Source organism: Eimeria acervulina, genomic scaffold, assembly GCF_000499425.1.
Source record: "Eimeria acervulina Houghton genomic scaffold, Eah_scaff21, whole genome shotgun sequence".
Classification (NCBI taxonomy): domain Eukaryota; phylum Apicomplexa; class Conoidasida; order Eucoccidiorida; family Eimeriidae; genus Eimeria; species Eimeria acervulina.
The window spans coordinates 110,001-122,064 of record NW_013548659.1 but is presented as its reverse complement, the minus strand read 5'-3'; the positions used below and the strand labels follow the sequence as shown (position 1 = coordinate 122,064).

At 58.4% G+C, this 12,064-nt stretch overlaps 2 protein-coding genes across 2 annotated transcripts in view; one reads left to right on the top strand and one right to left on the bottom strand.

The window, feature by feature from the left end:
* Nucleotides 1–709: 709 nt before the first annotated feature.
* On the bottom strand, nt 710–3,586 carry EAH_00005330 (ABC transporter, putative; the record flags this gene model as incomplete). The annotated part of the gene is made up of 1 exon (XM_013392902.1): nt 710–3,586. The coding sequence occupies one exon, from the start codon at nt 3,584–3,586 to the stop codon at nt 710–712; it is 2,877 nt and encodes a 958-aa protein (XP_013248356.1).
* A 1,077-nt stretch (nt 3,587–4,663) lies between these two features.
* The window catches only part of EAH_00005320 (SET domain-containing protein / Bromodomain-containing protein, putative), a gene marked incomplete at both ends in the record, with an annotated part of 20,398 nt that continues 12,997 nt past the window's right edge, over nt 4,664–12,064 (top strand). The window contains 6 exons of the mRNA XM_013392901.1: nt 4,664–8,588; nt 8,841–9,128; nt 9,692–10,676; nt 11,127–11,434; nt 11,491–11,769; nt 11,920–12,064. The exon at nt 11,920–12,064 is cut by the window's right edge and continues 694 nt beyond it. Of these exons, the coding sequence (XP_013248355.1) occupies nt 4,664–8,588; nt 8,841–9,128; nt 9,692–10,676; nt 11,127–11,434; nt 11,491–11,769; nt 11,920–12,064 (5,930 nt within the window). The remainder of the gene's footprint in view (nt 8,589–8,840; nt 9,129–9,691; nt 10,677–11,126; nt 11,435–11,490; nt 11,770–11,919) is intronic.

Below are 12,064 nucleotides of genomic sequence, written 5' to 3'. Positions count from 1 at the left end.
ATTTGCTTCTACTTCTCTTTAATTATCTTTAACTGTCTCTAGTTGTCTCTGTCTCTCTTTAATTGTCTCTATTTATCTTTACTCGTCTCTATTTATCTATTTACTTATCTTTAATTATCTTTAATTATCTCTACTTATCTCTCTTCCTCTTTGAGTGTCTCTTCTTGTCTCTTACTGTCTTTATCTATCTCTAATTATTGTTTGTTATTCATCTCTAGCTGCTTCTATTTATATTTATTTATATTTACTTGTCTCTAATTGTCTTTAGTTATCTTTACTTATCTTTATTTATCTCGAGTTGTCTGGAGAAGGCTTCGGTGTCTCCGCAGACACCGCGAAAAGTAAAAGATATTTACTCCCCACAGTCACCCCACAAACCTACACACAAAAAGAGAGTAGCTGCAGCAGCAGCAGCGGCTGCAGCACTTAGAGCAGTAGTAGCTGCAGCAGCAGCGGCTACAGCACTAGCTGCACCAGCAGCAGCAGCTGCAGCAGCAGCTCTAGCAGGAGCGGCTGCAGCGGCTGTGACAGCTCTAGCAGCAACACTGCTGCAGCAGCAGCAGCTGCTGCTGCAGCGGTAGCTCTAGAAGCAGCAGCAGCAGCTGCTGCTGCTGCAGCAGCTGCTCCAGCACAGACAGAAAGAAGAGTATATAAAGCATCACGAGGGGACAGAGACAGACAAAGAGACAGACGAAATGAGCAGACACACTTACAGCCACCGCTTTGCATTCTTAAATCCTTTTACTCTCCCGCAGGAGACCCCACTACCTCCAAACCGTCGCTTGCGGCCCTCATTGCTGCTGCTGCTGCTGCTGCTGTTGCTGCTGCTGCTGCTGCTGCTGTTGCTGCTGCTGCTGCTGGATCGCCGTTTGGCGTAGGCAGCTGCGAAAGCGCTGCTCCATTGCCTTCGCCAGCAATCAACAGCAGCATCAGCATCAGCAGCAGCAGCGGGAGCAGCAGCAGCAGCAGGCGGAAGCGGCGTCACGTCTGCAGCAGCGTAGACTGTAAGGGTTCTGCTGCTTGGGTTTATCTCTACAACTTCATCAGCAGCAGCAGCAGCAAAATGAGGGTTGTGAGAAGCAAATAACACCGTTCCTGGGAAGGCCTTAAGAGCAGCAGCAAGTGCAGCAGCAGCAGCAGCATCTAAGTGATTCGACGGTTCGTCTAGCAGCAACGCTCCTGTGTCTCCTATCTGCAGCAAACCCTTACTAATACTAAATAAAGCTTTCTGTCCACCACTTAGCTGCCTTAGGGGGGCCCCCAAGAGGGGCCCCCTTAGCCCTACTCTTCCCAAAGCAGCACGTGCATGCGCATCAAGCGCTGCTTCATCCTCTGCTGCTGCTGCTGCTGCTGTTGCTGTTGTTGTTGCTGCTGTTGCTGCTGCTTCGTCTGACTGAGCAGCAGGGGCTGCAGCAGCAGCAGCAGCAGCAACAGCAACAGCAGATCGTAGCGCTTCGATGGGAGTTAAATCGAGAGGCAGCACATCTGCGTGGTGCTGCTGCAGCAGCAAAAGCGAAGAAGACAGTGACTGCGCACAAGTGCGCTCCCCGCTCGCGATCACAACTTCCGGCTGCTGCTGCTGCTGCTGCTGCTGCTGCTCGCCTTGAACATAACCTGCTAAGGCTTTTAGTAGGGTGGTCTTCCCGCTGCCGTTTGGCCCCACAATCGCTATCTTAGCACCCCGACGAACTATCAGAGTCACATCACGAAGCACTTCTTTGCCTTGCTGCTGCTGCTGCTGCTGCTCTTGCTGCTGCTGCTGCTGTTGGTGGCGGTGGTGTTGGTGCGGGTGCTGTTGCTGCTGCTGCTCCTGTTGGTGCAGTTGTTGCTGCTGTTGCTGATGCTGCTGCTGCTGCTGGGATCGGGAGGCGACACGAATAGTGCAGCCTCTTAGCGCGAGGATTTCTGCTGCTCGTTGCGGTGCATGCGGCAGCAAAAAAGCAGGGGCCCTCTCCACAGGTTCAGGAGAAGGAAGCTGCTGCTTGAGCTGCTGCAGCAGCGCCTCGTCTGCTGCAGTGGGGGGCCCCCTCTGTCGGCGCAGCTTCTGCTGCAGCTGCTGCAGCTGCTGCTGCTGCCGCCGCACAGCCGCTTGCCACTGCTGCTGCTGCTGCTGCTGTTGCTGCTGAAACGAAGCCAACGGCCCCACATACTTGGGGCCCAAGCAGCCTCGCCGCAGCAGCAGCACGCCGGTGCAGACCTGCTGCAGCAACAGCGAATCGTGCGAGGCGATAATCATAGGGAGGGGCAGCTGCTGCAGCAGCTGCTGCAGCGCAGCAGCAGCAGCAGCATCCAGATGGTTCGTTGGCTCGTCAAGCAGCAGCAGCGAGGGCCTCTGGCATAAGGCCTTTGCTAGCAGCAGCTGCATGCGCTGCCCCCCACTTAGGGTCGCTAGCTGCTGCTGCTGCTGCTGCTCTAACCCCACATGGTGCAGCACTGTGTCAATCCAACGCTCCTCTTCCCCTTCCTGCTGCTGCTGCTGCTGCTGCAGCGCAGATAGTTGCGCTGCTGCTGCCATCACGGCGCTCTCCTGCGTCTCGCTGCTGCGGCCGCTGCTGCTGCAGCTGCTATTGCTTTTGCTGCTGGGTTCATTCCCTTGGAGGAGGTTCTTCAGTGCGTCTTGCTGCTGCCGGATCTGCTGCTGCAGCAGCTGCTGCCGCTGCCGCAGCTGCGAGCGTACTTCTTCCTTCACTGTCTTGGAAGCAGCAGCAGCAGATAAACCCTCTAAGCCTTCTTGCTGCAGCAGCGCCACGCGGCTGGGGGAGCAGCGGAAATGAATACGCCCAGAGACATCTCCTGTGCTCATCGAAAAGGAGTCAGGCTCCTGCTGCTGCTGCTCCTGCTGCTGTTGCTGCTGCTGCTGTTGCTGCTGCTGCTGATGCTGCTGCTGCTGCTGTGGGGACATCCGCCGCAGCTGCCGGCGTGCTGCCTTGCTGAGGCGCTGACGCTGACCCCGCTGCTGCTCTGAGCCCCCATTTCCTGCATGCTGCTGCTGTTGCTGTTGCTGTTGCTGCAGCAGCTGCTGCTGCTTCAGCTGCTGCTGTTGCGCTGCAGCAGCAATTGCATTCAGCAAGGTTGTCTTTCCAGCCCCGTTGCTTCCTATGAGCGCCAGCTTCTCATGCTGCTGCAGCTGCAGAGACACCCGCTGCAGCAGCACAGCAGCACCTGAGCATACAGACACATCTTCGAGGCGCAGCACTTCGGCGCTGCCGCCTGCTGCTGCTGCTGGATCCTCTTGCTGCAGATGCTGCTGCAGCTGCAGGACAAGAGGGGAGCTGGAGGCAGTTGCTGCTCTTGTCGATGTCTCTCTCCTCGCTGTGCAACGGCCCAGCTGCAGCAGGCCGTTTCTGCTTGCTGCTGCTGCTGCTGCGGATGCTGCGGGCGATCTTGCTGTTGCCGCAGCTGGCGGCGCTGCCGCTGCTCGTGCTACTGCTGCAGCAGCGGGGGAGGGAAGCAGGAACGAGAGACAGCGCTTCACGCAGGTGGATTCCGCGCAAGAGCAGCAGCAGCAGCAACAACACAACAACAGCAGCAGCAGCAGCAGCACAGGCGTTGAGGTTGAGCGCCCAGCAGCACGCTGTGCGTCCATGAGTTAGCTGCACAAGGCAGCTGCTGCTTCTTCTGCTGCAGGTTCAATCTCCCGCTGCTGCTGCTACTGGAGCGTTTCCCGTTGCTTCCCGCTGCTGCTGCTGCGATCACCGCAACAGCAGCGCTGCAGCAGCGGCAGCAGCCACAGCAGCAGCTATGCAGTCGCCGCAGGGGTCAGAGGGCATCACAGGCTCTCCCTGGTCGCAGTCAATTATTGCTGCTGCTGACTAGCGGGTGTGTTGCTGTTGTTGTGCTGCTACTGTTGCTACGTTGCTGCTGCTGCGCTGCTGCAGCTGCTAAGTTGCTGCTGCTGCGCTGCTGTTGCAGGGCGAAGACACCCGATATCTCAATAACGTAATTCGCCTGTGTCTTTAAACGAGTTGCGTGTACACCGATGCATCTCAGTATTTGCTGTCGCTTGAGCAACTGCTGCTGCTGCTGCTGCTCCTGCTGCTGGTCCTGCTGCTGCAGCGCTTCGCATGCGTCTGCCAGCAGACAGGAGAGTTGGGGTTTTAACTATGAAAACCGAAAAAGGAGCACAGTGGTGTAACAGGGACAGCAGCTGCAGCAGCATGAACTCACCGCAGCAGCAGCTGCTGCTGCTGCAGCTGCTGCGTCTGCTGCTGCTAGGGTCGTGGCTGCATGCGGGGGGCCTCATCCTGCTGCTGCTGCTGCATGCCATGCATGCAGGGGGTTCTTGAAAGGATAATCTTCATATTATTTTTAGAAGGAGGGGCGACTCAGCAAGGGGTACATCAGCAGCAAGCCCGCGAGTCCGCAGCAGCAGCCGCAGCAGCAGCAGCAGCAGCAGCATCAGCAGCAGCAGCAGCAGCGAGCTCCCTTGAAAACCCAGGATGACCTCTGGGGCTTCCAAGTGTAGGGGGAGCTGCTGACTGGCGCCGAAGGCGCTGCTGCGTGGGCACCTGCTGCAGAGCAGCCGCTGCTGCTGCAGCCGCTGCTGCAGCAGCAGCAGCCGCTGCAGCTGCTGCAGTCGATGCAGGCACAGCAGCAGAAGCTGGAGGAGACGCCTCCGCTTCCTGCAGCGCTGGCGCTCACCTGAAGCATCTTTCAAGGGTTTATGAGGGCCGAAGACAGCGCAGGGGCCCCTGGGGCCCCGCAGCGGAAAGATTCGGGTGCAGCAGCAGCAGCAGCAGCGCCATCTGCTGTTGCTGGGGCTGCTGCAGCCACAGCCGCAGCAACAGACGGAACAGCGACGCTTAAAAAACGCAGCAGATGGGATCAGCGCCCAGCTCACCTTCAGCAGCAAACCCCGCAGCAGGAGCAAACACTGCAGCAGCAGCAGACACCGCAACAACAGCAGCAGCTGCTGCAGCAACACCAGCAGCATCCCCCCAGTGCAGCTCGGGGGTCGACAGGAGAAGGAGCTGCTGCAGGTGCCAGTAGCAGCAGCAACAGATACAACACCAGCAGCAACTACAGCAGCAGCAGAAACTACAGCAGCAGCAGCAGCTACGGCCACAGCAGCAGCAGCAGCAGCAGCAGCAGCAGCAGCAGCAGCTTTGGGGAGTACCGACAGGAGAGTGGAAGCAGAAGCTCTGCCCCTTTTCACGGCACAAGCCCTAATACCCCCAGCCATTGCAGCAGCAGCAGCAGAAGAAGAAGCAGCAGCAGGAGAAGAAGCAGCAGCAGGGACCGCCGCAGCAGCAGCACCAGGCACCAGAGCGGCAGGAGCAGCGGATGGGATTGTGTTACTCCAAGTGCAAGCGACAGCAGCAGCAGCAGCAGCAGCAGTAGCAGCAGCAGCAGTGCCCCCTTCAGAAGGGGCTTTGATGTGGGGCCAGAGGCCGCAGCAGCAATTCAGGCGTCTCCCTATCATCCCCTGTACAATCAGCAGCAGCAGCAGCAGCATCAGCGAGGAAGCAGCTACAGCAGATCGGCGCACTATTACAGTGAAAGCAAATTGCGAGAGAGAGCTGGCTGCAGCAGCAACAGGAGAAGCCGCAGCAGCAGCAGGGGTCGCCGCAGCCGCAGCAGGGGTCGCCGCAGCAGCAGCAGGGGTCGCCGCAGCAGCAGCAGGGGCCGCCGCAGCCGGAGCAGGGGTCGCCGCAGCCGCAGCATAAGCCGCCGCAGCAGCAGCAGGGGCCGGCGCAGCAGCAGCAGGGGTCGACGCAGCAGCAGCAGGGGTCGACGCAGCAGCAGCAGGGACCGCCGCAGCAGCAGCAGAAGCCGCTTGCCCCGGGGAAGAAGGCGGTGGGATGTTGTAGGTGACCTTCCTGCTGCTGCTGCTGCAGCTGCAGTGCAGCGGGGGGCCCCCACGCCCCCTCCTGCAGCAGCTGCGGTGCAGCGGGGGGCCCCCAAGCCCCCTTCAGCAGCAGCAGCAACAGCAGCAGACTGCAGCACGAAGGCAGCAGCAGCAGTCCCAACAGCAGCAGCAACTCCTGCTGCTGCAGAAGCAACTCCGCAATGGCAGAGCCCTTCCTGGAGGCCCGCTCCACCTTTGCTGCAGCAGCAACCGCAGCAGCACAGACCGCAACTGCTGCAGCAGGTGCAGCCGCAGCAAGGCATGCTGCACCATCAGCAGATGCAGCTGCAGCAGCTGCAGAAGCAGCAGATGCAGCAGGTGCAGCAGCAGCAGCTGCTGCTGCAGCGGCAACAACATATCATACAGTCGCCGGTACCAGCGCAACCATCTGGTTGGGCTTGCAGCGGCCCCGCTGCAGCTGCTGCTACTTCTGCTGCTGCTGCTCCTGCTACTTCTGCTGCTACTTCGGCTGCTGCTGCTGCTCCGGCGAGCCATTTGACTGTGGGTGGCGCAGCATCAACTGGCGTCGCTGCAGCAACTGCAGCAGAAGATCCGGAGGAGACAGCGCGGGTGTGGGGTGCAGCAGCAGCAGCAGAGATTCGCTCGCTTGCTGAGAGGGCAGACTTGTCTCTGCCTGCTGCTGATCCTGAAGACCCTTGGGGAGACAGCAGAGAGGTAGAGTTGCAGAAGCTTGAGGCGTGGGGCCGTGCTGCTGTTGCTGCTGCAGTGCAGCGCGGCCTTGGAGGCGCTGCTGCAGCAGACGCAGCACTCGCGGAGTATAAGAAAGTCCTGCTGCAGCAGCGCCAGGCCCTCGCTGCAGCAGGAACGCCAGTCAAAGATATGCACCTCTTCACCGACTCTCCCAGCAGCAAATCCCCGCAGCAGCAGCAGCAGCAGCAGCAGCAGCAGCGAGGCAATCGTTCACAGAGCCGTGGAAGAGACAGCGGGATAAGATCTAAGAGACGCTCATTGAGTCCCCATGAAGCAGCTAAACCAGCAGCAGCTGCAGCAACTGCAGCAACAAGGACCAAAGGAAAAGCACCAACAACAGCAGCAAGGAAGCTACCGTTTGCTGAGCGGCAGCGAGACAAAGAGTCTGCTGCTGCTGCTGCTGCTGCTGCTACAAGAAGTGCAGCAGCAGCGGCAGATGGCGGTGGAAGCAGTCCCACCGAAGCAGTTGATTCTACTCAGCAGCAGGAGGAAGCTGCTGCTGCTGCTGCTGCTGCTGAGGAGCTGGAACCGAAGGGAGCCGCTGCTGAGCAGCAGCCGCGCAGCAGTTTAGTCAAAAAGGGGAAGCCAAGCGGTGCCGCTGCAGCAGCAGCAGCAGCAGCAACAGCAGCGGCAGCAACTGTAGCACCTACAGCAGCTGAAGAAGAAGGATCACTAAAGAGGGACCCTGCAAACGCGGCAGCAGATGCAGGAGCAGCAGCAGCTGCTGCTGCAAAAGCAGCAGAAACAGCTGCAACAGCAGCAGAAACAGCTGCAACAGCAGCAGAAACAGCTGCAACAGCAGCAGCAGCAACGGAAATGGATGTCGTAGAAGACAGGGACTATAAACGTAGCGAAGACATCGACAATTCTGAAGCTTCTGCTGTAGTTGCTGCTGCTGCTGTTGCTGCTACTGCAGCTGAGGCTGAGGCAGCGGTGGGCCCCACACCAGGTGCTAGTTCTTCACAGGATACAAACAAACAGCAGCAGCAGCAGCTAGAAGGAGCGGAAGAGGCATCGAAGCAGCAAAGTCTTGAAGACGCCGACGGAGCAGAGGCAGCAGATGCACCAACGGCACAGCAGCAGGAGGAGCAGCAGGTGCAGCAGGAAACGCAGCAGGAGGAGGAGCAGCAGCAGCAGCAGGACCATCAGGAACGCCCGCCTGCTCAACAGGAAGCTGAGAAGAAGAGGGAGGAGATCGAAGAGCAGCAGCAGCAGCAGCAACAACAACAGCAGCCGCAGCAACCGGAGCAACAGCAGGAGCAGCAGGGAGAGGAGTCGCTGCCTGCAAAGAAGGGGAAGACTCAGAAGGCAGCGGCAGCAGCCAAATCCAACAGCAGCAGCAGCAGCGCTAGCAGCAAGAAGAGAAGCAGCAAGTCAGGTGAAATTCGGGTGTCTCGGGAGCTGTGGGGTTTGCTGCAGGAGAACTACCAGCCTATAGAGCCGCGTAGGAGTGCAGCACGGAGCAGCAGCAGCAGCAGCAGCAGTAGCAGCAGCAGCAGCAGCGCGAGTACATCAGCAGGTCGCAGCAGCCAGACGAAGAGCGCTGAAGCTCCCTTGAAAAAGGAGCCGAAGCAGCAACAGCAGCAGCAGCAGCAGCAGCAGCCCAAGTCTCACGAAAAGCAGCAGCAACAAAAGCAGCAAGTGAAACAGCAGCAGCAGAAAGAGCAGCAACAGAAGCAGCAGCAGCCATTAGCAGCCGAGGGAGAGACAGCAGCGAGCGGCCGAGCCGCTTCTTCGAGAGCAGCAGCAGCAGCAGCAACAACAACAGCAGCAGGTGAGGCAGCAGCAGCGGAGGCCCAGCTGGAGAAGCAGCAGGGGAGTAGACCGGCGGCACCAGCGCGGGGCAAGGCAGCAGCAGCAGCAGCAACAACAACAACAACAGAAGCAGCAGCATCACCTGTAGTAAAGGCGGAACTGCGCCCAGCATCCCCTCTAACAGCAGCAGCAGCAGCAGCAGCAGATGCACCGGAGTCTGCTGCAGCGGAGGCAGCGGAGCCTGCGCCGCCTTTGAAGGGCCCTCAAGACACAAGTAAGGCATACACCCTCCGTTGTTGCTGCACCTGCGGCTGCTGCCTTTGCTGCTGATGATGCTGTCGGTGGCTTCGCTGCTGCTGGTAGTGCTACGATTGTTGCTGCTGCTGCACTTGGTGCTGCTGCTGCTTCACTTTAACTCTGGGCTTCGTCTTTACGCTTGCCGTTCGGGTTGCTGCTGCTTCGCGTTGTGCTGCATTTGCTGCTGCTTGTGGTGCTGCGTTTGCTGCTGCGTCTGCGTTTGCTGCAGCAGCTGCTACTGCTGCAGCAGAAGGTGAAGGCTTGGAGTCGCTGCTGGCTGCTGCTGGCATTCGCCTAACACGGACGATGCTGAAGCAGCTGCAAGAACCAGCGGACCCTCAACAACAACAGCAGCAGCAACAGCAGCAGCAGCAGCGACAGCAACCTGCACAGCGGCCAGCCAAGCCTGCAGCACCGAAGCCAGCAGCAGCAGCAGCAACAGCAAAAGAGAAGGAGGCCCCAGAGGATCCCTTCGCTGCCTACGGGCAGAAGCTGGAGTTTCGTGAAGATAGACAAGGTGCGGCGTAACTCTCGCTCTATCAGCTAGCTGTAGCTAGCTGTAGCTCGCTGTAGCTAGCTGCAGGTATCTATAGCCCTCGCGACTTGCTGTAGCTAGCTGCAACTTGCTGTAGGTAGCTATCGCCCTCGCAGGTAGCTGCAGCTAGCTGTAGTTCTCCAGAGCTAAGTGTAGCTAGCTGCAGCCAGCTGCAGCTAGCGCTAGCTATCCATTAGTAGGCACAGCCAGCCACAGCTAGGTGAGTGCAACTAGATGTAGATAGCTGCAGCTAGCTGTAGCTAGCTCTAGCGTGTCGTAGTTACTTGCACTCACCTTGAGCTACCAGCACTCACCTACAGCTAACTGCAGCTAGCCGTAGCTAGCCGTAGCTAGCTGTAGCTAGCCAGATAGAAGTCTTAGACGTATGCGAGCTGCGTGTTTCCTACTCACACCTTAACAAGGTGTGGTGTCTGCGTCTCTCCTCTGTTCCAACCCTTCATTCTCTTTCTCCTCTTGCTGCTGCTGCTGCTGCTGCTGCTGCTGCTGCTGCTGCTGCTGCTGCTGTTCAGTGTTTGCGTACATAGGGTGCCGCGTACGAGTGGTGCGGGCGTGGAGAGAGCGACAGAGCACAGACTCATACGATTGGGCCGAAGGCATTTTGAAGTTTTATTTGCCCAAGTATAGAGCTGTCTTTATTCATTTTCTGCTCTGCAGCAGCAAGCAAGACATCTGCACTCCAGCAGATGCACCGTCGCTGCTGCTGCAAGGAGACAGTCTCCCTCTCTCCCCCGAAGAGACACATAGAGGGTGGTTCTCTATTACCACAGATATTATTCGGCTTGTAAGCAGCACTCCTGTATGGAGACGCCCTGATTTGTTTCTCCCGCTGCAGCAGCAAAAAGATAAAACACTCCCGCTCAAACACATCCAGCAGCAGCAGCAGCAGCAGCAGCAGCAGCAGCTAACCGATGCCGCTCCAGCAGCAACAGAAGCACCAGCAGAAATGCTACAGGATGCACAAGACCCCCAAAAAAGCAGTCCTACTGACAGCAGCTGTGACAGCGCCTGCACCAGCAGCACCAGCAGCAGCAGGAGCAGCAGCAGCAGCAGCACCCATCGATGCCGCAGCTGCAGCAGGCCTGTTTACTACATCATGACCCCTGGGCAGCTTGTGGAGGCGCCTCCCGATGTCGATCCCGCGGAGCTGCTAGCAAGTTATCCTTCTTGGGTGCAGCCCACAGACGCTGCCCGTGCTGCAGCAGCAGCAGCAGCAGCAGCAGCAGAAGCAGCAGCAACAGCAGCAGCAGATGCAAGCGTAGGATCAGGTGCAGCAACAGGAGCACTGGCTACAGCGCCAACCACAACTGCAACCAGCACTGCTACCAGCAGCAGTACCAGCAGCAGCAGCAGCAGCAGCAGCAGCATGTCGGTATCTGGTTGCTCTGAAGGCACTGCGGAGTCGGGGGAGGCTGCATTGAATCTCTTCTGGGGTTTGCAGTGCAGCTGCTGCCAGCGCGTCTTTCATGCTGCTTGCATCCGACCGGCACACAGACGAATCGCCACTGGGGGGTGCGCTTAGGGTTTAGGGTTTAGGGTTTAGGGTTTAGGGCGGGGGGCTTAAGGGATAGGGTTTAGGGGTTTAAGGTTAAGGGGCTATGCTTAGGGTTTGGCGCTGGGGGATTAGGGGCTAAGAGAAGGGTTTAGTGGTTAGGGTTTAGGGTTTAGGGTTTGAGAAGCGTGAGGGCTCAGTGCTGCGGTATACACCGCAACAGATAGAGAGAGAAGGGCTCACGTAGTGTCGCGTGCATGCGGAAGACTAGCTGCTGCTGCTGCTGCTACTGCTGCTGCTGCCAGCTGCCTTTTCTGCTGCTGCTGCCGCGGGTTGTTTCTCGTTTTGCTTCCGGTGGTCGTTTTCTGTGCTGCTATCTCGCAGCAGCATTAGCAGCAGCAGGAGACGAAGCTGCTGGCATCCCTGTTATAGCTACTACTGTTGTTGTTGTTGCTGCTGCTGCTGCACAGGATGTCTCCTCACGCGCTGTGTATGGAGGCAGCGCGGCACCGGAAGCTCGTAGCAGAGCGGGAGGCGGCGATAGAGCGGCATAAGAAGGAGAGAGAAGCAGCAGCAGAAGGCAGCAGCAGAAGGAGCAGCAGCAGCAGCAGCAGCAGCAACAGAGAAAGCAAGTACTACCGCTACGAGGCTGTCCCTTCACAGGCTGCTGAACAGCAGCACCAGCAACACCAGCAGCAGCAAGATTCGCTTGAGGATGGCGGAGCTCTGGGGTCGCTGCTGCTGCAGCAGCAATCGGAAGAAGGCGCCGATGACGCAGGTACGTCTCTCAGCTAGACAGGCTGCTGCTGGTGCTGTTGCTGCTTCAATACTCAGTGCAGGGGTTCTGCTGCCGTAGAGTTGTGTGCCCGTGTGGGTGTATTGCGGCGCTGTTGCCTCCTCTTCCCAAGAGCAGCAGCACCAGCAGCAACACCAGCAGCAGCAGCAGCAGCAACACCAGCAGCAGCAGCAGCAGCAACACCAGCAGCAGCAAGAGCAACATTAGCAGCAGTAGCAGCAGGATCCTTAGCTACAGCAGGGCATCTGAATTCTCCTCACTATCACAGCAGCAGCAGCAGCAGCAGCAGCAGCAGCAGCAAGGTGGTGTGCTATTGCGTGTGTGTTGCGGTGCTGCAGCAAGCGGCTGGCCCCTATCGCCTAGCAGCGTGGTGTATGATCGAGGGAGGAAAGCATTTATAAGTACTTTTATTGTTCCTGGGCGTTCATTGGCTTTGCCTTTGGGTTTATCTGCTGCTGCTCGTGCAGGTTTGCTGCAGGGCTTCCGGCGGCAGCAAGAGGCGCGGCTGCTGCGGCGCTCCTTCTCTCTTAGTCGCTTCTGTACACTCCCGCTTGCATTTTCAAGAGCTCAATCTGCTCTCCTCTCTAGACAAGGTTCCCTTCATTGGAGGCT